At 37.5% G+C, this 24,708-nt stretch overlaps 1 protein-coding gene across 1 annotated transcript in view; it reads right to left on the reverse strand.

Annotated features, from left to right (window-relative positions):
* LMTK2 (lemur tyrosine kinase 2) overlaps window positions 1-24,708 on the reverse strand; it is a 115,524-nt gene that overhangs the window by 24,215 nt on the left and 66,601 nt on the right. The window contains 2 exon segments of the mRNA XM_043989821.1: window positions 176-260; window positions 10,987-11,120. Of these exon segments, the coding sequence (XP_043845756.1) occupies window positions 176-260; window positions 10,987-11,120 (219 nt within the window).

Genomic DNA, 24,708 nt, shown 5'->3' on the forward strand with positions numbered 1-24,708 from the left:
TACACCCCCCTTCAGAAGCCAAAACTACCATTAAAAAATTAGAACAGTAATTCCCTCTTTTAAAAAATTACATCAAGACCAAAGCTGCATTGAACAAAGAATGATATTTTGTGAACACAATGGTTATTCTTTGAAATAGAATTAGGAAAAGTTCACATCAAAACCTCTAACTTACCTTGTATTTGCCAAGTCCTATTTCATAGTCTCCTATTTTTACATTTAAATCAGATGTAAGAAAACAATTCCGCAGGGCTAAGTCACTGGAAAACAAAAAGAAGAATGAAATAAAAGTAAGAAAGGGCAGAGCCAATTCTATGACAAAAATCAATAACCTGGTTAATGTGGGTCTGAATTGTGACTGAATTCATTATCAGGTATTAGAGCAAAGTAATTATTTAAAAAGTAATCTTGGTAGGAAAAGATAACATGATACTGTTATCTTGATGCTAGCATCTTCTGTTTTATTTATTTGTTCATTCATTCATTCATTTTGGTGAGGCATTTGGGGTTAAGTGACTTGCCCAGGGTCACACAGCTAGTAAATGTCAAGTGTCTGAGGCGGTATTTGAACTCAGGTCCTCCTGACTCCAAGGCTGGTGCTCTCTCCACTGCGCCACCCAGCTGCCCCATATCTTCTTTTTATTATTTCCATCTTATCCTGAAGTATATCCTGTTTGTCCATAGTTATTTACATGTTGTTTCCCCCATTAGACTCTGATCTCCTTGAGAATAGGGCCTGGTCTTTGCTTTTCTTTGTATCCCTTGGGTTTAGCACAGTGCCTAGCACATGCAGGTGGTTGATAATGGTTTACTGACTGAGAAATAAAGCCCTGACTAAACCTTAGAGTGACTGTAATGATGAAACCTTTGCCATGTTGTAATACTGATTTTCAAAGCCTACCATGAATTACTCTGAGAAATTTTCCTATGTCTGTTTTACTTGGACAGCAGAAGTAAGTTAGTTCTTTTGCAAATCAGTATAGCTGATTCAGTTTTAGACCATGATAGTTCATCGGCAAGAATTCTGACCACGAACCTCCTATTTGCCAGGGACACAAAGAAAGGCAAAAGACAGCCTAGTACTTGTTCTCGAGGAGCTGGAAATCTAATGGGCGAGAGAACATGCAAACAACTCTGGATAACCACTTTGTTGTTGTTTTGTTGTTTGTCCTTTGTTCTAGAAGAGGACCTGACACATCAGGGTGATGTCATGACTTGCAGTGAATTGCAGGGTTGTGCAAAGTCAACCACCTCACTCTTTTCTCCAGAGTCATCTGGTTCAGTGGCAATGTATACATCAGGACAACTGAAGAGGACTCCGGATGTTTAAGGTAATTGGGGTTAGGTGGCTTGCCCAGGGTCACACAGCTAGTGTCTGTGGTGAGATCTGAACTCAGATCCTCCCAACTTCAGGGCCAGTGCTCTATCCACTATGCCACCTAGTTGCCCTATGGCCAAACAAGAAATATACAGGATAACTTGGAGATAATCAATAGAGGCACTGGTATTAAAGGATATCAGAAAAGGCTTATTGTAGAAGTTAAATTTTTTGCTGGGGCCTGAATGAAGTCAGGAAAGCCAGGAGGCAGAGATAAGGAGGAAGAGAATTGGTAAACTACATTTAGGAGCTTATCTCCTTCATTTTTCATAGTTAAAAAAATTTCAGAAAGAGGATTTTAGAGAGAAACTTTTTCAGGTCATTCTTGTTCCTCCTAACCTCCATATTTTAAAGTTGGGGAAAATTACATAGCTTATTACAATCAGAAAAAAAAGAAAAGCTTATTTGGTTCTCATTGTTATATAAACTACTTACTAGATAGAGATACACCTTGTTTTAGGGCTAAATTAATATTAAAAAATGCGACCTGTTAGAAATTCCTATGACTAGTTTTTGTGTTTTGTCTGGATGTGTGATTTCATTAGTAAAATAATAAAATTCTCTCTACCAATGCACATTAGCGACTCATCTGTTCTTTTGCCTTAGAGAGTTGCCTGGGATCCTGACAGGTTAAATGATTTGTTCGTGGTCAGATAGAGTCCTGGTATTCATGGCTCTGAGGATGATCCTCTATTGATTTTGCTATAATTCTTCTCCTACTTAGAATGTTTAGTCCAGAAAAAACAAATCTAATTTGATGGTTTCTTGTAACTTTAGCTCTTAACTAGTGAATAGTTTAAGAAACTATAGAACCCAACTAACAAATAGCAGCAGTCATTTCTAGATGTTGATGTCTTCAAAAAAGGAAAAACCATTACAACCCAACAATGAAAGATACACTCATCATTTCAGATCAGTTTATGGGGGTCCAGAAAATGAGCACTGTGAGGTAGTATCCTTCTTGTGGTTTGAATATACCACCCCCAACAAAATGAGGGATACTGGAGCTTTACCATGTACTGACATCATCAAGAGAGTGTTGCCAGAAATAAACAGCTGCAATGATAAATCTGTACACACACTGTACTATAAAACTACATCCCATAAATGTGGATGTTATCATGTTGTTTTTTTTTAAAAAAAGTTGGGGCCACTAGGTGGTGCAGTAGATAAAGCACCAAGCCTGGATTCAGGATGACCTGAGTTCAAATCTAACCTCAGACACTTGACACTTACTAGCTGTGTGACCCTGGGCAAGTCACTTAACCCTCATTGCCCTGCCCCCCCCCCCCCAAAGTTGGATGAAGTCTGTGCCTTCATGATATTTTTGCCCTAAAATCCAAGAGACAGGGCATTTTTTGGTGAGCCATTGAGACGTAGGTGGTACTGTTCTTCCCTGAACCAAAAGAAAACTCTAACCCTAGTAGGATGGCTTTCTAAGCTTGTTTTTCCATTTAATTTTGTCTTTTCTTATATTAAAAGTCCATAATGAAGATGTTATAAACAATTCGTGAGCCTTCAAACCAAACATTCTTTACTTTTCTCTCCAGATTAGAATTATGTGTAAACAAATACCAAAATTCATGCAAAGAAGTGCCGTCTATGGGCATATCAACTTTTACTCCATTAGTCATCCCTTGCTCACTCCGAAAAATGCTTAGTAAATGCCCATTCTGACCTGAAGGAGCTAAGAAACTAGAATCTAGGGCAGCTAGGTGGTGCAGTGAATAAAGCACCAGCCCTGGATTCAGAAGGACCTGAGTTCAAATCCGGCCTCAGACACTTGACACTTACTAGCTGTGTGACCCTGGGCAAGTCACTTAACCCTCACTGCTCCACCAAAAAACAACAAAAAGAAACTACTATCTAGCAGCAGTGCTCAATTAACCAACAAGCATCTACTAAATGCCTACTATATCCCCAGGGACTGGAGTTAGGGATACAAGTGCAGGGAATGAAATATTACATTGTCAAGGCCCTTCCATTCTAATGGACACAGATAAATAGTCATATACATTTGAAGGCTTCAGGGAGGATTCAGGGGAAGCTGCAGAAGCAGAAAGGGAAGCAGAGAGGAGGCTGTCCCAGGCACACTGAAGGACAGTAACAGCCTTAGCTCATTCTATCCTAGCGAAAGCCCTGGGAGGTAGGTACTGTTCTGATTCCTATTTTACAATTGAAAGATCCAGGTATTCCTGACTCCAGGCCCAGTGCTCTAGTCTCCAGAACACCAGGCTTCTAAGAACAAAAGAGCGGCAGTACAACACTGCAAGCAATATTTGGGAATGCCAAGTGGTCAATGTTGGCTGTGAAACAGAGTACGTGAGGGGACAGTATGAGATGGAAGATAAGAAGTAGGTAGTTCCTAAAATCGTGGAAGGCCTTATAAGAGGCTACAGAGAAAGAATTTCATTCAGATGGGAGTTTATTATTCAATGAAAAGTTAATCAAAGTTTTTGAGCAGTGTAGCTATGTGATCAACTCATTATGGAGTAATTTGTGAGCAGCACACAAGATGGATTTCCGTTTGCTTGGCCTATATTCATAGCCTTCTATCAAGTCTTCTGAACTCCAATCCTTCCTCCATTGTATTTTCTCTACCTGTGCCAGAATGATCTTTCTTACTCATAGATCTGGTCATGTCACTTCTTTATTCAAAACCTTCAGAGGCTCCCTTGTTGCCTTTCAGGTGAAGTTTAAACTCTTTTGTCTGGCATTCAAGACTCTCTAATTCAGCACTATGCTACCTTTCCAGCCATTTCTCATTACTATAAATACAGCCAAAAGGGTCTATTCTGTGTGAATGCAATTCAAATCAACATTTACTCAATTCCTACTATATGCAAGGCATGTGCCACATGCTGGGGATACAAAAACAAAACAATCTCTTCCAATGAAAAATTTGAATAGGATATAATGCATATAAAGATAAGTAAATATAAGGTAACTCAGGGAAGGAGAGAACAAGAAAGACTCATAGAAGAGGCTGCACTTGAGTGGAACCCTGAAAGAATATTCTGAAAAATAGAGGTGAAGACGAATAATGTTCCTGGTATGGGATTGGGGAACTACTTATACAAATGCACAGAGGTAGAAAATGGAGTATAAACTATCTGGAGCAGCCAATAGGCAAAAAAGAAAGGGAGAGAAAGGGAGGGAGGGGGAGCGAGGGGGGAAGAGTCAAAGGGAGAACTGTAAAATAAGGCTGTAGATCTCAGATGGAGCCAGATGGCAGAGGGCCTTAAATAACAGGTAGAGAAGTCTATATTTAATCCTAGAGGGAACAAATGAAACTGAAACTGAGCAGGGGAGTTCTACAGTTAGATTTCTGCCTAAGATTATTTTGACAACTATGTGGAAGATGGACTGGAGGAGAGAAAGACTGGAGGGAAACCAATTAAGTTATTACAACAAAATAAGTGAAAAGTGATGAGAACCTGAAATATGAGTGAAAGCATTAAGAAAGGGGAGAGATGCAAAAGACTCAACAAATCCCTATTCCACTTCCATATATTTGTTGGTATGGTTTCCTATTTCTGGAGTGCCCCTATTTCCTCCTATTCATCTACTGAATTCTTTCCCATCCTTTAAGTTTTCCTTGGTTAGTAATGACTCGCTTCATAGAACTTTGCTTTGTACCTCTAATACATTAAAAACAGTATTGTGGAATAACAGAAAGAGTCCTGGGAGTCAGAGGAACTGAGAGCTAATCCAACCCCACTGTGACTCAGAAATCACTTAACCTCTCTAGGCCTCAATTTCCTCATGTGTAAGACAAAAGTGGTTGGATTAAATGATACGTGAGGTTCTTTCCAGCTTTGAATCCCATGATGTAGGAATTCTGGAACAGTTAGTTAACAACATTAGGCTCAAGAAGTAAGAGAATAATTTATGCGATAACAATATTGTAAAGATAATCAACTATGAAAGACTTAGCAAATTTGATCAAAAGGACCAACCACAATTCCAAAGGACTCATTATAAAACATGCCATCTACTTCTAGATGGACGATGGACTCAATGCAGACTGAAGAATATTTTCTCTCTCCCCTGCTGAATTTTTGCTTGTAAGATTATACATATTGGTAATAGGCTTTGTTTTTCTTGCTTCCTCGATGTGGTAAGGAAGGGGTGGGAGGGAGAAAGAGAATTAAGAACTGAAAATAAAATAAAATTTAATTAAAAATAAAATGATTTTTAATCTAAAAAATGTTAGGCTCAGTTTGGCATGGAAGGTTGTATATTATAATCATTTGTATTAGTAACTAATCTTCCTACTAGACTACAAACTTTGGGAGGTTGAAATCTACTCTTTTTTTTTTTTTTTGCAGGGCAATGAGGGTTAAGTGACTTGCCCAGGGTCACACAGCTAGTAAGTGTCAAGTGCCTGAGGCTGGATTTGAACTCAGGTCCTTCTGAATCCAGGGCCGGTGCTCTCTACACTGTGCCACATAGCTGCCCCAGAATTCACTCTTAACTCTATCTCCCCTTCATAGTAGAACAAAGTGCTTTATACACAATAGGTACTTAAGAAATATTTTCTGAAACAGTAATGGAGGAAATAGAAAACAAAAGGCCTGGAGACCAAGTGCAATAATACAGTCAAGAAAACAAAGGATGGAAGCAACAAATAATGGAAACAAACAGCAAAGAGAAGAAAGATTCTACACTGAAGGTATAGAACACTAAGGAGAAAAAGGAGTCAAAGGTGACTAAAGTTTTGTACCTGTGTGAATAAGAGAATGGTGATGCCATTGAGAAGTATAGGAAAGTCAGGGAAAAGAGCAGGTTTAAGGAAAAAAGATGATGAGTATAGTTTTAGGGAAAATGATTTTGAGGCAAAAGCAAAACATCAAAGTGGAGATGATTGGCAGACAGCTGAAAAATGGGGTCTGACACTTGGGAGAAAAAGTCAGAGCTAAAGAGGTACATATATTATGGGCACATAGGTGGTAGTTGTAGCCAAGGAGGAATTAAATCACCAAGGGAAGAGAGTGTAAAGAGAAAAGAATACTGAAGAAAAAGCCTTAGGGGAGATCCACATTTAGTTATTGAAGGATTCAAGAGAAATCATCAAGGAACAAATCAGTAAGGAAGGAGGAGAACCAGGAGGCAAACCAAAGAAAGATCAATAGAAAGGTCAGGGAAGGATAAAGACTGAGAAAAATCCCATGGGATTTGGCCATTGGGAGGTTACTGGTGATCCCTGAGAGAGGAGGAGATATAAACCCAACTGCAGAGGGTTATGGAATGAGTGGGTGGTGTGAGAGTGTAGGCAATGAATACAGACTAAAAATTCAAGAGAGAGGAGAAAGAGTAGAGGTTGTGATGGGAAGAGACCTAAGGGTTTCAATATTCTCAGTAAAGTAGGAAGTGAATGAGGTCACCTGCTATCTGTCTCAAGATGAAACTGGACAGTGTAGTACTGAAGCGAGTACAGGGCACCAATTCCAAGTTATTCCTTAGCAGACAAGTGTACACATATATCTTACTATCTCAAAATGTGACATAACCTATTATACCTAGACAGAACATAGAGATGTGGGAGGAAATGTATTAGGCCAAGAGAACTGCCAAAGTATTCCACCTGCCTGAGGCAAATTCAGAGAATCTGTCAGGTCATTAAGAGATATTTTCAGTTAACCAACTCAAGGCTTGGGGGTTGTCTAAGAGAGGAGTTTTGAACAAAATGAGATTTCTAGACTTAACCTCGACTAAGACAGAACATCTCGGGTCACAGCCTACTTGTTGGGTTTATCTTACATTGGGGTTAGTTCTCTTAAAAAATCTTGGAAGCTAGAATTCACCTTATAAGAATAGAAGTGGTGAGCAAACAGCCTGATTTTTCAGTACATCACATTCTAGGTCAGGCTGACGCTGTGTGCTACAGTACTGAGAGAAGACTTGGCATCAGAAGTGACCTGGGTTTGCATTCTACCTCTGATGCTTCCCAGGGGGGTGATCCCGGGTCATTAAGTCATTTAGCCTCTTTGAGGCTCAGCTTCCTCATTTTATCATGGGGGGAGTAAAACAGTGTGCCTTCATCCCATGAATGATGTTAAGGACCAAATGAAATCATATATACACATTACTTTGTCAGCCTTCTAAGTGCTCCGTGTTAGTCACTATTATCATTATTTTGAAAACAAACCAAGATATAAGGTTAGGACCAAAATATATTAAGCAATATGATGGTACAGAGTACATGTTCTATACATGTACATTTTCAAATTAGCAAATAGGTTTAACTTTTAAAAACTAAAGGCAATAAATGTCTATCTGTGGTGCTGATCCCTTAAAAACCAATTTTTCCTTAGCATCTATGCTCAATCTAAGAAAATGGAAGTTATGTATTTTTATACATTTGATATGATTGTGCTGTCACATGTTCCTACAGTAAGGTGGCTCCCAACTTCATTTATAAACTCAGTACTTGGGGGCAGCTAGGTGGCACAGTGGATAAAGCATCAGCCCTGGAGGACTCAGGAAGACCTGAGTTTAAATTCGGCCTCAAACACTTTGACACTTAGTAGCTGTGTGACCCTGGGCAAGTCACTTAACCCTAACTGCCCTATAAAAAAAATAAATGAATGAATGAATGAATGAACAAATCAATAAACTCGGTGCTTTCCTCTAATTCCTTTCATTTTACATTTAGATTCATCCAAGAGTTTAAAAAACCAAGTAGGCTTAAAAAGGTCCCTATGAAGAAGTTACTTCATTCAATGGGTGGCAACTAAGACACTGAATTTCAATCCTGAAAGTAAAATGGCATAAAAGCAAACTGCCATTGGCTTTTTGATTTAAAATGAATAACTATGTAAATGAATTAGACCAAAGCTTTGTGTATTATACATGAATACTTAGGTTATTCTTAAATAAGGGAAAACAAAAGAGGACAAGAAAAAAGGCAGAAAGTCAAAATGAACGCCAAATTACATAAGTAATAATGAAAACCTTTAAAAGCCCCTGGCTGAAGCTCATGGCAATATGAATGAAACTAATTCCCTGTGCTTTTCTGGGTTAAGGTACCTCTAGTTACATATCATGAAAAACTTTTAAGGAAAATTCTTAATATTAAGTGTGTAACTGTGCAACTAAATAATACTGGACACCTAACAATTTATGGCAGCTGAATAACTGAGTGACTTCAATACCCTCAGCTGGAATAATTCTGGTAATATTCTACTCTAACTGGATTGAATCAAACCCTAAGAGCTTAGTTCCTCCAGATAAAACAATCTGGATACTTAGCCAACTACTATAGAAGACATATAAGTGGCTAATGTGCAGATAAATAATATAGTGTATTTATTTACTACAGTACAATCTCAAATAGCTTCTCAAAATGACCTGATGGTATTTTAATAATACACTGCTTGAGAAGACTTGAATTTAAGGAATGGTGAGTCCAGCCTCTTGACTGTTAAGATAGCAGCAGGAGCTCTGGGAGCTTACAGGTTGCTGTCCTTAATACTTGAAAAGGAGCAAGATGCCACTACTATGTTGGGGTCAATGTACTGTGTGGCCGACCAGACCAATATGAATTCAGATGGCTCTACCACAGGTTGGGTACAATTAGTTGGAGTAGAGATGTCTCTAAATGTGCACATCTCAGGTTTCTTTTCAGCTACTTTCGATGTAAATGATGAACTCTAAATTGCACAGATTATTACTGGTAAAGGGATGGGCAGCCTATTGAACTGGTCAAAGCAAGAGGCATTTTATTAAGCACCCACTATGTGCCAATCACTGTTTTAGGCACTGAGAATACAAAGAAAGACAAAAAACAGTCCATCTTCTTAAAGAGCTCATAGTCTAATGGGGGAAACAACATGAAAACAACTATGTACAAAGAAGAGAAAGGGACATTTATAAGAGACGTTATAATGTTAAATGTATAGGACTTGAAAACGAATTGGAAATGTGGGGTGGGGGAGTGGGGAAATGGACAGTGATGAATTGAGGATAACACCTAGGTACCGTGACTGGGAGGATGGTGGTGTCCTTTTCTTTCTTTCTTTCTTTCTTTTTTTTTTTTTTGGCAGGGCAATGAGGGTTAAGTGACTTGCTCAGGGTCACACAGCTAGTAAGTGTTAAGTGTCTGAGGCTGGATTTGAACTCAGGTCCTCCTGAATCCAGGGCTGAATCCATTGTGCCACCTGGCCGCCGCAAGATGGTGGTGTCCTTGACAGTAATAAGGAAGTTAGAAAGAAAAGAACAATTTGGGGGAAAGCCAAGGAGTTCTGAATAAATGGATCAGAGAATCATTTGCATAAAGATTATAACTGAATCCAAGGGAACTGATGAGATCACCAAATGAAAAGGCATAGAGAGAGAACCAAAGCCTTGGGGGCACACCCATGGTTAGAAGGTGTGACTGAGATGAAGACCCAACAAAAGAGACTCAGTTAACTGGTCCTTCTATCTGTGTCTTGGTAAGCACAGATGATAATGAGCTAGGCCTGCAGCTGAGAAAGAGGTGGTGATATGACTGGATCACATTTGTGAAATTATGTAGGACTTTTGATGATTCCAAAATATGCACTGCTACAAAAGCCTATCCCTTTAATAAAACCATGCTCCCAGTAATGCTATGTGGCTGTATATTGTAAAATACTACCACCTCAGAAAAATTAAAAAGATAATAATCCAAAGATCAATGGAAAGGCACATGGTTGAGCATAATCTGGGTGTAGCATGTTATTAACAGAAACTTGTATGCCACAGATGTCATATGTAATGTATCACTGAGAACATATATATATATATATATATATATATATATATATATATATATATATATATATGTTCTGAACAAACAAGTAAAAATGAGAGAAAGCAGAGAGAGAGCTTGAATTAATATCTTGCATGTGCCAATGTTTTTATTTTTTGGTGAGGCAATTGGGGTTAAGTGACTTGCCCAGGGTCACGCAGCTAGTAAGTGTTAAGTGTCTGAGGCCGGATTTGAACTCAGGTACTCCTGACTCCAGGGCTGGTGCTCTATCCACTGCACCACCTAGCTGTCCCATATGCTGATGTTTTAAAGAAAAAGAATGCCTTCAACATACTGGGTTGATCCTCTGTGGAAGATTTCTGGGAAGACTTGGACATCAACATGAATTATACAGAATGAGAAGCTGTAAAAGGCTTTCTACTTTATTAACATGGATGAAATGATGTCTGTAAAAGAATTTTAAAATGTCAAGCACTTGTTCTGGAGCTTCTGAGTATAGCATTAGCTTCTAGGTTTACCATTAAGTCAAATATTAGCAAGGAGAACAGTCTACAATGAAAGAGAGATGCAGGTGCACCTCAAACCATATTTGCAGATTAAGAAATTCTCCCCTTAGGGGGCAGCTAGGTGGCGCAGTGGATAGAGCACCGGCCCTGGAGTCAGGAGTACCTGAGTTCAAATCCGGCCTCAGACACTTAACACTTACTAGCTGTGTGACCTTGGGCAAGTCACTTAACCCCAACTGCCTCACTAAAAAAAAAAAAAGAAGAAGAAGAAATTCTCCCCTTTGCCATCTCTACCTCCTAATGTGTTTTGGTAAGATAACCTTTGTAGAAAGTATAAAACCAGACCTCAGATAAGAAAATCTTACCTATGCACAAAATGATGCTTGTGCATTATGGCAAGTCCAGCAGCAATCTCACAGGCCATTCTCTGTAGCAGCATCATTTGTGAATCTCCTTTTATATGTTCTTGCTCACTGCACAAATATGCTTTTAGGTCACCCTGGAAAAAATAAATTGTTAACATATATTACTATTAAAACAAAAGAAAACAAAACATATATTACTATTTTTGAATGCTAAATATGCCCAACAGATACTTAAGATGAAAGCAACAACTAAATATATTACTTAGTTAACATCGATCAACAAGGTTACTAGTAGTTATAAAATATATGAACTTAATAGACTTCAACCATCAAGTCTTAAGTCAGAAGTAATGATTCTTACAAAACACAACTTAAATATATAGTGCTCTCCTTATAAGTAGATTATAAGTAACCATCATATCATCTTCTTCATCCAAATATGTGAAATAGTATATGCATAACAGTAAAACAATAGCTCTGCATTATGGCATTACTTATAGTATAACTTTGACTTTTAAACCAAACTTGAGAAAACATAGAAATACAGAATGATGGACCTGCACTTAGTCCAACTCCTCATTTTACAGATGAGGAAACTGAAAATGGAAATATGCATTTAAAAAATTTTATTGATCTTTTGTTTTTTACATAAGCTGAATTTCCTGATGTATCTTTTCCTTATAACAAAGAAGAAAAAAGGGATGGAAAACTAAATAGTTCAGAAAAATTAACTGACACATCAAAAGTAGTGTTTCATACCTAAACTTCCCACCATCTCTGTAAAGAGAGGAAGATATCTTCTCATAGCATTTCTTTGGGGCCAAGCTTGGTTATCATAATTTCACAATATTCATTTCCAATTCTATTGAGGCTGCTATTTTCCCCATTTACATTACTGTTTTCTTGGTTCTGCTTACCTAACTATTCATCAGTTCATATTAAATCTTCTTATGCTTCTCTGTATTCATTATATTCTATTTTTGTTACAGCACAATAATTCCATTACATTAATTTACTTCAACTTGTTCAGCCATTCCCCAGTCTATGCATCTACTTTGTTTCCAGTTTTTTGCTACTACAGAAAGTACTACTATAAATATTTTGGTGTCAAATAATAACATTAACAACAACAAAAGCTAACATGCTTTAAGGTATACGAACTGTCTAACTTATGTAAACTTAGTTGATCCTCACAACAATGAGAAAAGTGCTATTTTATTAACCTCATTTTATACATAAGGAAACACAGAGCCAAGTTAAATGACTTGCCTAGGGTCATACAGCTGTGAGAAGTGTCTGGGACCTTTTAGAAAAAGCATTTACCTCCTCAGGAATATATGCCTGGCAATGGAATCTTGGGGTCACAGACATACAGTGATTTTCCTCGAACCATGGAATATATATTTTTAAGGTACTAGATTATAACAATCATGTGAAAATAGAGAGCAAAGAAATGGTGTCATAGTACTTCCTTCAAAATGTTCTCAAGAATACAGCTAAGCATTGTCAGAGAATCAAAATACCATATGTTGTTTGTGCATTATGGCAGATTATACAGACATTACACACTGCATCATATAGACTGGATGGTCTGGAATAATGATGATAACAACAGCAGCCAGAATGAACGAATTCATAAGATCATAGGATCAAGACTTGGAAAGGATGTTATAGATTATCCAGTTCAGCCCCCTTCATTTTACATGAGAAAAATGTAGCTTAAAGTGGCAAAATAACTAAGTCACACAGGCGATAAGTAGAACTGTGATTCAAACCCAAGTCCTTTGATTACAACCCACTGTTCTTGCCATTCTCATCATACTGAGGATCTTTATGACTCTAACACTGACCAATTTATGGAACTAGGAGAGGAAAGGAGAAAGAATAAGGTATAAAACCAATAACAATTTACAGGTGGCCCAACAGGTTATGTGGCACCTGCTGCATGATGGGAAAGTCTAGCCTCTCTTGAAGTGACATGACTCTTTGACAAGAATTGTCCCTTAACTACCTGTCCCCAGGAATTAAAAATTTCACTAATTTAATAATTCTGATAAAAACAGTATAAACAAGGTGATATAATTTTGCTTTCCATTTATGCCCCCCCTAAAACTACCTAAATTTTAAAGTTTGAGACACTAAATTATCTCCATGTTGCCACCATATAATTCCCAAATTCACTAAGACTTCTTTTACAAATTCAGTTAAATAACTGGGAATGTAAGTTATTGGTAAAAGTAGTTTCAAAAAATATATGGGGAAAGTGGTGATCAGGGAGATTAAAAATATAATAGGTATAAGAAAAAAAGGAATTTATCACAATAATGGAGAACATATTTCTATGGCTGTATCTTCGATGATTTGATAATGACTTTAAACTTTTATTTTGATTAGATTCTAAATGTAAACTTTAAAAATTAGAACTGTAACTAGATCTAACAAATAAGCACATTAAAAATATTCTCAGTTTCTCACTGGGAAAGAAATCTGAAAATACCTTTGTTTCAATTTCAACTTAAAAAAAGAGATATAAAGTCAAAGGAAAAAATTAATGCTAACTAAAAGGCATGGAAGTTTTTCTTTTAAAATTGTAATTAAACTCAGAAGAACTCTAATAGATCACAGCCCACAGCCCTTGGTTAAAAAGAAAGAAAGAAAGAGATAGAAAGAAAGAAAGACAGACAGACAGACAGATTCGGGCAGCTAGGTGGTGCAGTGGATAAAGCACCAGCCCTGGATTCGGGAGGACCTGAGTTCAAATCTGACCTCAGACACTTGATGCTTACTAGCTGTGTGACCCTGGGCAAGTCACTTAACCTTCATTGCCTGGGGGGAAAAAGGAAAAAAAGAAAAGAAAAAAAAAGATGCTGAATTATCATGCTGTTTCATTGAAAATAATTTTTAAGCCAAACAATATTTTTGTTTGCATTTAATTATGGTAAATATGCCTTTATCAGAGAAAGCAAGTTTTAAAATGTCCCACCCCCACAGGAATTAGATATATATTCTATGCTGAATTCATTTGCATTATTTCATGGCTTTTAAAATTCTTTTTTTTATCACTTATGATTTTTTCTTTATCTTTTCAAATAAGTAATACCCTCAAGGGCAGTATCAAGATTTAAAAAACCCACCACCATACACATTGCTCTACACAAATCAGAAGTCAATAAATGTTGATTAATGCTAATTATATTAATTAAAACAAATTCAAGCAAATTATCACAGATTAAGGAGGACAGTTAAAGGTAATCTATTTGGAAACTAAACAAGAAATAACAGACATATCTACATTTCCAATGGATTACTGGATTTTAAATCCAATCTATTACCCAAACTCCTTAAATAAGGGCATCTTATCAGATCTATCAAAGAAAGAGGCCAAACAGAAACTTATGGGCATGATGATATATGTTCTGTAATATTTGGCTACTTCTCAAAATAAACAATCACTTTTGCCAAACAGCTAACATTTTTCACAAGTGCTTTCTACCACAAAGATAGAAGGAGAAATGGCAAGGTGGCTGCAGTCATTTAAAAATGTCACCAAAGGATATTCATGTCCACATGCTGTATTTTGAAAATGTCCTTCCTCCCTATGTCACTAAAACCTAAAATGTAAAGGTTTGTTAAATTCATATAATCATTAAGAAAGTAATAGCAATTGATCCTTAAAAGGAAGAAAAATGACAGGCTTCTCTTTTAATACTTTTATAAATTTTCCCTATGATATTTTGCCAATTTAAGACATTCAACATTAGAGCAGGATACAGGGATGACTCTATATGCCAGTTATTAGAACACTGCTAGTACTCTAATATCTAATAATAATAAATTTGGTTGATTGCTCATAATTATTTTGTAAACAATGGGTGCCAGAAGGAAACAGTTCTGTGTTTAAAATCATTTAAATGTAAAATTCAGCATAAAGTGTTTGGTTTCAGAAGATTTCACATTACAGCGAATGGTTCATATTGGTTTGTTCAACTACAGAATTGCCAGGTCTTTATTTAGATTTTCAGCTCCTTCTGGAAAATACTGAGGTCATCCAGTTATAAATTTTCATTATTATTCAAATGAAACAACATTAACTCCACCCCCCCCATAATACCTATGGCCCACAACTGTATTGTTTGTTTTTACAAGGTGTGTGTGTGTGGGGGGGGTTGGAAAGGTTTTAGAATGGTATATTCTATTTGGAAAAAAATTAATTTTTATACTGAACTTAACAAACATCAAATAAAATGGGCATTTAATGGTATACATTCTAGATGAAAATCAAATACCCCAAAGAAACCTAAGTTTTAAAAATTCTCACAAACCTGTCATCTTCCATACTTGACTGTAGAGGGCAGCAAGTGACTATATCAAGATGTCACTCAGGCGCAGCAACATGTTACTTAAGGTTTCTTTGAGTTAATCTCTGATTTATTTGAAATATATTGAAAAAGGATTATTTAAATGCCTCTTAAAATCTAGAGAAATGGGGGCAGCTAGGTGGCACAGTGGATAAAGCACCAGCCCTGGATTCAGGAGGACCTGAGTTCAAATTTGGCCTCAGACACTTGACACTTACTAGCTGTGTGATCCTGGGCAAGTCACTTAACCCTCATTTCACCCCCACCCTCCAAAAAGCAATTTACAGACCCCAGTTTAAGAACCCTGCCCTAAAAGGTTGTCTGTGGTCTCAAGAATTCGTTAGTATGGGGCAGCTAGGTGGCGCAGTGGATTTGTTTAATAATTATGACACCCGGGGGGCGGCTAGGTGGTGCAGTGGATAAAGCACCGGCCCTGGATTCAGGAGGACCTGAGTTCAGATCTGACCTCAGACATTTGACACTTACTAGCTGTGTGACCCTGGGCAAGTCACTTAACTCCAATTGCCTCACCCTCCACCCCCCCAAAAATCTAGAGAAATGGATGGAAATTGTTCTGAGGGACTTTTAATTTCTATAGTGTGCTATACTGAACTAAGTCTTTTCATTCTTAAAACTGAATAGGAAAAAGGATGGGTAAAAATGAAGGTGTCATAATTATTGGATGTCTTTTGTTTCTACATGTCCTCCGTTTGCCACTGCATCCCTCTTCTCACTCTCTCTCTCTTTTTTTTTTGGTGGGGCGATGGGGGTTAAGTGACTTGCCCAGGGTCACACAGCTAGTAAGTGTCCAAGTGTCTGAGTATGGATTTGAACTCAGGTACTCCTGAATCCAGGGCTGGTGCTTTATCCACTGCGCCACCTAGCCGCCCCCGGGTGTCATAATTATTAAACAAATGAACATGCTATTTTTTCACGTAGTCACTTTGTTTTAATCATAATTCTAAATGTACAGCCTAGGTGAAGTAACATTCACAAAGTAATTCAGAATGTACACATCCCTATCTAATATACTCTACTACTACACCTATCCCCCCCACACCATCAAGTGTTTTTTAAAAAAATATGGTAAAATGTATCTGTCGTCTAGAATGGTAGACTAAATAGCAAGGGGGTATAGAGGTATACATAACATAAGACAGATGTGGTATCATAAATACTTTAAACATTATAAGGGAAGACTATTTACATGCATATGTACATATATTTGAATTTTTTGTTGACAAAAATTAGATTTTTTTTTTTTACAGTGAACTTATGGTTGCAGAAGAGTCAGATGATGTAGAAATGAGTTAAGTCATCAAAAAAAGGCTGGTTTAAGAAATCTTACTCCAGAAGAGAACTAATGATAAAGTAAAAAGCAAAGAGGAACACAAATGATGGGAATAGGATCCAAGATGTTCTTATAGAAAAATGAAGCTCAGCTCAGCGAACTTGGGGGAAAAAAGGGCTAAATATCCATAAACCAGAATAAACAACTGTTCAAACATTTTTGTAGGGGTAGAACCTACCAGACACTGGCTACATTAGCCAAGAGACCTTTTTGAACTTTCACATCATCTCTCATAAATATTCCCTTCTCTGCACTAAAACATTTGGTAGAGAGTCTCATCTCTTTGAGTCTCTCACTACTCTAATCTATCCTCCACTCACATACTGGATGTTTTTTTTGGTGAGGAAATGAAGGTTATGTGACTTTTGCAGGGTCACACAGCTAGTGTCAAGTGTCTGAGGCCACATCTGAACTCAGGTCCTCCTGAATCCAGGGCCAGTGCTTTATCCACTGCACCACCTAGCTGCCCCCCAGATGTTTTCTTTTTTCTCTTTTTTTGGTGAGGCAATTGGGGTTAAGTGACTTGGCCAGGGTCACACAGCTAGTAAGTGTTAAGTGTCTGAGGTCGGATTTGAACTCAGGTACCCCTGAATCCAGGGCTGGTACTCTATCCACTGTGCCACCTAGCTGCCCCAGATGTTTTCTTAAAGTGAGGTCTGACATGGCTCCCCTACTCAATGAACTCCAGTGTTTCCCTTCTATTTTCAGGATCAAATATAAAATCTTCTGGTATTTAAAGCCTTTCCCACCTTTGTAGTCTTCTTTAGGCTTTTGTTTCTTTTTGGCACCTTTGTAGTCTTCTTACACCTTAATCTCTGCCATGTACATACTCTACAATCTAGCTACACCAGCCTTCCTCCTGTTCTTTGCATTAGACACTCCATATCCCAGCTCCATGCCTTTTCACTGGCTGTCTCTCATGCCTAGAATGTTCTCCCTCCTCACCTTCACCTTTTGGTGTCCCTGGCTTCCTTCAAGACTTAGTTCAAATCCTACTTTCTGCAAAAGACTTTTCCTATCTCTCCCCAACCATCTACTCTGATTATATCTTGTTAGATCATAGCTTTTGACACATTATCTCCCCATTAGAGGGTGAGCTGCTTGAGGGAAGGACTATATCCCCTAGTACTTCCTAGTTCTGACATTTGCTACCACCAGTGTGTCCTCAGGGAAGTCACTTAATCTCTCTAAGCTTCAATGTCCTTATCTTAAAATGAAGATGAACCAGATAAGCTCTAAAGTTTCTACCTGCTGCAAATCCTATAACCTTAAGAAGAGAATTTTTTTAAAAAGAGGAGAGAGAAACAACAGCCTAGGCTGGGAGCTGGAAGGAAGGTGGGCTAGGGACTAGCAAGACAAATGAACCTGAGAGTCATGGATTGGTAAAAAGGGTTTTCAGACTAGAACAGGAAGTGATAACAGGTGAGCATCTAGAACTGTTTACTAATGGATTAAAACTGTATCAAGTTGCATAATAATATGCGCCTGAACTTGGAATTTATCTCATATCTATAGAGTTTGTACCCCCATATTTCTTCACATTGTAGTAAAGATTAATTGTGCACTTCAATTATCTGTTAAGCTCACTGACAAACGAAGGTATGTCCCTAAAAGATGGAGTGGGGGGGGGGAACCAAAACCAAAAAAATAAAATGAAATAAATTCCTAAAATCAAAAAAATGTAAATCCGGGAACAGAAAAACTGGTGGCAGTAGAAGTTAATTAAGGCAAGTTTAGGTCTCAAATTGACTAGGAAAACATTCCATTTCATCAAAACACAAGATGAGAGGGGCAGCTAGGTGGCGCAGTGGATAAAGCACTATCCCTGGATTCAGGAGAACCTGAGTTCAAATCCAGTCTCAGATACTTGATACTTACTAGCTGTGTGACCCTGGGCAAGTCACTTAACCCTCACTGCCACGCCAAAAAACAAAACAAAACAAAACCACAAGATGATTGATTTAATGACATTTCTTCTACAAAATTTAAAATTCCCATAATAAAGTTTGTTACATAATTATCAGTTGATTTAAAAGATGTTTAGTTTAGATATGATTAAAAAAACAGTAAAACTTTGTTCTATGCAAGACTACTCACGATTGGATAAAGCGTACTGAGTCATTCATTATCCCTCTATGATTATTACTCTTAGAGACCAGAATTTCCTCAAATTTAAAAAAGTATACAGATAGAAGTTACAATTTAAAAAAATTCAGAAATAGAAATGCTGCAATCTTACTGTTACCTTGGTTAGATTTGAGAACATAAGACAAGAAAATATATAACTAAACAATGGTAGAATAGGCAGCAATGGAATCAAAAATATTTTAAAAATAGCTGAATAACAAGACTGTTCTTAAATAACTTCTTCAATCTTTTTCTTTTTTAATTTGGAAAGTATAGAATCGCCAGTTGCTACCTCTTATCCAACAAAAGTTATGACATTTTCTCATAATTCCCAAAACTCTACTATGGCTGTTGTTTATTTTAGAATTAATTTCCCCCAATGAAAAATGCTTTGCCATTGCTTAGGAGATCTAATGCTGGCCATGACAACTCATTCATTTTTTATAAAAGATAGGCTTAAAGAATAATACTTTCTAATGCCTCTTTTGAAAAAAAGAAAAGAATAAAATGATGATATTTTAAAATTTTATTTGTTAAAAAAAAACAACCAAGTCATATTGTAAACTACAATTTAATGAACCTCAGATCCTTAGGAATTGTTTTCAAAAAACTGAGTTCAAGAAAAATTCACAATATCACAGCTTTAGAGCCAAAAAGGACTTCAGCAATCATCTAGATCAGGGCTTCTTAAATTTTTTCCACTTGTGACCCAACCCTTTTTTGCCCAAGAAATTTTTACGCGACCCTGGGTGTATAGGTTTATAAAATAGGTATACATATCCTTTTATTGCTGCCCATTTTTTTTTTAACAACTCTCGCATTCAGTTACAGGATGCCTATACGGGGGTTGTGACCCACAGTTTAAAAAGCTAAGATCTAGATCATATCACTCATTTTACAGCTAAAAAAACTGTGGCCCAAAATCAAGTTAAGTGATTTGCCCAAGGGTGATAAATAACAGGGTTGGGATAGTAAGATATTAGTTAACAAAGGCCCTTCAACTCCAAATCCAGTCCTCTCCACAGCACTAAGCTATGCTGTGAACAAGTTTGTGTTTCCTCTATAAGAGACTCTGTGAAGGCAAGGAGCTGTGCTTTACTCCTTTTAGAAAGAGATTACTTCTGACTGAGGAATAGGGGATGAGAGAAAGCTTCACAGACAAAGTAGTATTTAGGCCAAGGAAGAAGCATCATGATAAATTGGATAGATAGCTGACCTGAAAGCCATGAAGATCTGGATTTAAGTCCTGCCTCTGGAACAACCAGAACCACAACCAGAACCACAACCACAACCGAGATAGGGACTAGACTCATGATTTCACTGAGGGAACTCCTAAGGGAAAAAACCTCTCTCAACCAGTAGAGGTCAGCACCTTCTCATCAACTTACCTGCTGCTCAGGCACAACAGCCTGAAAGCACCAAAGATTATCCAGGACCACAGAGATCTTCCAGTTCTTCCTGGTCTCAAGGCCTGTTCTCTATCCACTACACTGTTCTTCCAATATTAATAGTTAACATTTATATAGCACTTTATATGTTATCTCATTGGATAAAATAAGGAAAAGCAGACACTGGATAGGTAGAATTAGCAGAGACTGAGGTAGAGAAAGACAGCTTACAAAGAGGAAACAGCACTGACTGGAGCTTAAGTTCTGTAAAACAGTAATGAAATATATGTGCCAATCAAAGATCCTCATTTGTTAAGACTTCTGGACAAACAGGAGGTGGTAGGGGTGGCAATACTTGGGTTGATGAATTAGAAGGAAGGTACCAGGGTTAACCCCTGACCTGTTTTGTGCACAAGGTTGTCAACTGGAAGAGGCCATGGGAGTTAAATTAAGCTCCCATGAGCAGGCTTTATGTCTATGTCATGTTTGCTGTCTGGGATGGGGAAAATGCTCATGAACTATAACTATAGTTCCTATCTCTACTGTTGCTACTGTGCCAGAGGCAGGATTAGAACTTAGGTCTTCATGGTTTTCATGCCAGCTCTCTATCCATTTTATCATGACGCTTTTTCAGACTTCCAACTCCAGGCTCAAGTCCTTTCCATACCTCCAAAGTTTCATATATTTAAGTGAATGTTACATTCAGGGGGCAGAGGGGCATATTTTGGACACTGTACATGATCAAAGAAGTGGCAGAGAGACTAAAAGATCTTGTTAAGGTACAAGGTTCACTGCTGGGTCCTAGTAAAGTGGCCAGGATCAGGGTGGGATGGAGACCGTTAAGTACCTGGGGTACTGGGTAGATGCAAGACTAAACTTGCAGCAAATCCAAGTCAACAAGACAGAATAATAACACAGGGATCATAATTTCATTTTAATTGCTCCAATCTTAAGTCATCTCAAATCAACTAAGTCTGATGTCCAGATTATTTTTCTTTTACATTAAAAAAAAAAAAGTCTGGGGACCTCATCAGACTGCTCAGGACAAGGCTGGTGACCTTAAGTGATGAAGCTAGAACACTGGTGGTAGCACATGGCCCTCTCAATGGACATGAGTTCTTTAAGTTATTTTTTTTCTCCCTTCCTTTATACAAGGGAGAATTTGAGATACAAGGCACAGATGACAAAACTAACAACTAATCGTAACCAATTGGTTCACTCTAGCCATTCGGTTTGACATCTTTTCTGCCATTAAAGTGATTTTGTGATAGTTCTCAGGGATTTTGCTGAGATTTTTACGGCTCTAAAAGTCATCATTTGCAGATTTCATGTATTTGGAGTCATCTCCATGAAAATTTAGGAGTAGCCACCTATGAATAAATAACGCAAAACCGTGGTAAATGATTCAACACCTGATGAGGCAGAAGACACGGTGGATTTTTGAGAAGACCATGAAACCACAGCATGCTGGTTCCTCAATGGTTTAAAAGCAAAATAAGAATTGTGAAAGCAGAATGTATTGTACAACAGAAATAATTGGCAGAATAGAAAAACCCAAATCCATGGTGGTAAGTCTCACCAGAGAAACAAAGAAAAGGATAACTGATTGTGGATTCTAGTACATGGGAGCAAAGGACAATCTGGAAGAAGCAAAAAGCTGTAACATTAAAAGAAAGTATGCCTTCCATACTAGTAAAACACAATGATCTCAAAGACGGGATGACTAGATACAACTTCTAGATTATAGGTCTTCCAGAAGGAAATAAGTAAAAAAATCTGAACACCATAATGTAAGAAATAATACTAGAAAACTAATTAGAACTGCTGAACACAGAAAACGAAGGGTTAGCTGAAAGAAACTATAAATTGACTTCAGAAAAAAAGCCCAAGGTTTCAAACTTCAAGGCAAATAGTGGTTAAATTTAACAATTCCACTGAGAAAACAAATTCTGCAAGTGGTCAGAAGATCTTCAAATACAAAAGAAAAAAAATTTGAATAATGCAAGACTATTCTGTTGTACCCACTATAAAATTAAAAAGGGAGTATAATAATGTGTTCCAAAAGTACAATGGAGCTCAAGTTGACCCACTATGCAAACCTGAATCTAATCATAAATGAAAAAAGATGGAATTCAATAATAAAGAGGTGTTCAAAACATTCTTAAAAAGAAAACCAGAGACAGCTAGGGTGGTGCAGTGCACTGGCTGGGGATTCAGGAGGACCTGAGTTCAAATCCGGCCTCAGACACTTGACACTTACTAGCTGTGTGACCCTGGGCAAGTCATTTAACCACAACTGCCCCACCAAAAAAAGAAAGAAAGAAAGAAAACCAGACCTGAAGAGATTATTTGCTTCTTAAACAGGCCAGATGAAATACAACAAGGGTAAACAAATATAGGAACCAAGGACAACAAAAACAAAGTAACAACAAAAAGACCATTAAAAGACTTTCTAAATATACATACACAAAGAAATGGGTGAAAACAGAAGTTGAACAAGTGATGGTGGAAAATCAAATCCGAAAAATCCTGGACTAAATGTCACAACAATGCCTACAGGCAAATCAATGTTTTCTAAGGGACTAAATTACAAAACAGGAGGGTGCATAAAAATGGGGAGGGGAGCAGAAGGCAGGAAGAGGACAAAGGGGAATATGTGATATACCCATATCAAGTCAAAGGCTAACAATGAGGAGAAAATAATTCTTGTAGGCTTTTGGGATGAAGAGAGCCTATAGGAGAAAGCAAAGAAGAAGAAAAGAGAGGGACTGAAAAAGGGGGAGAAAAGGAGGGAAATCTTATTTTGACAGAGGGGGGTAATACTGATGAATACTATTAGGGATGGAAAGAGATATTCTATAAAAGGATATGGGGCTCTTATAATAGTTATTATTTTGCAGGGATTAGATACTTAAACTCATTCATCTGCTTTAGGAGAAGGGGAATCAGAGCTCAAAGTCTATCTTAACTACAACTTCCTCAATGAAACCATCTCTAATCCCACAGCTATACAATAGATGCTTTTAAAATTTCATATAAAACTGCCTGGATCTCAGATTGTGACTTTTAGAATACTTATTTGTACACATGCCAGTTTCCCTATAACACTGTAACAAACCTTCTTACTCGTGATGGGAAATGTTCTCCATACCCAGAAAAAGAACTATGGAATCTGAATGCAGATTGAACCATACCATTTTTACTTTTTTTTCTTTCTTTCTTGAGGTTTTGTTCTGATTCTTCTTTCACAACATGACTAATGTGGAAATATGTTTAATGTGATTGTACATATATAACCTATATCAGATTGCTTGCTGTCTTGGGGAGGGGGGAGGGAAGGAGAAAAATTTGGAACTCAAAATCTCATAAAAACGAATGTTGAAAACTATCCTTACATGTAACTGGAAAAAAAAATACTATTAAGAAAAAAAAAAGACTGTAACCTTTTTTTTTTTTTGGTGAGGCAATTGGGGTTAAGTGACTTGCCCAGGGTCACACAGCTAGTAAGTGTCAAGTGTCTGAGGCCGGATTTGAACTCAGGTCTTCCTGACTCCAGGGCCAGTGCTCTATCTACTATGCCACCTAGCTGCCCCCAGACTGTAACCTTCTTGAAGGCAGGGACTACGCTGCTTTTTATATACCTTCATAGCACTTAATGGACATACCTCATACACACTAGGCACTTGATTAATATTGTGGAACAATTACTTTAACTGAAGTTATCTCTACTTTGTCAATGAAAGTCTTTAGGTACAGGCTGTTCCCTGAGCATTATGGTATGTAATTAGAAGAAGCAATTAAAAAAAAATTTTTTTTTAGGGCAATGGGAGTTAAGTGACTTGCCCAGGGTCACACAGCTAGTAAGTGTCAAGTGTCTGAGGCCAGATTTGAACTCAGGTACTCCTGAATCCAGGGCCGGTGCTTTATCCACTGCGCCACCTAGCTGCCCCCAAGAAGCAATTTTTTTTTCTGATTATTATATCCATCATTTGCCTTGTCAATAATAAAATTATTCCAAGGCCCATTCCATGCCACCCAAAAAGAAGGAGTTATAGCACTGTCCTCAAACCATGGGACTCTTGTTCATTTGCTAATTGCTAATGAAAGCCACTGACTAATTTCTTATAGCAGGGAAGCCCAAATGAGAAATTAGAACCTTTCTTTAAGAATAGTTCATGTTCTTCTTGTGGTAGGGTTCCCTGCCTTCCCCTCCACTGTTGTGTATAATCACATTGGAACTTGGTGGAATTTCCTGTTTTTACGAGTCTACAGCTTACACATTATGTTTACTTTGCTATATGAATCAATATCACTATTTAGGATGTTTAGCTGTAGTAGAAAGTAATACCTGCCCTATTAAAGTGATATTTTATCTAGTTATATGTGGCTGTACTTAAGCAATTCTACCATCTCAGTTTGTGAACAAAGAAAGTCATAAAATGAAGATGGATTAATATATAATGAAGTGAGTTTTCTTTATTTTGATCCTGTGTCTTTG

The sequence above is a fragment of the Dromiciops gliroides genome, chromosome 1 (assembly GCF_019393635.1).
Source record: "Dromiciops gliroides isolate mDroGli1 chromosome 1, mDroGli1.pri, whole genome shotgun sequence".
Classification (NCBI taxonomy): domain Eukaryota; kingdom Metazoa; phylum Chordata; class Mammalia; order Microbiotheria; family Microbiotheriidae; genus Dromiciops; species Dromiciops gliroides.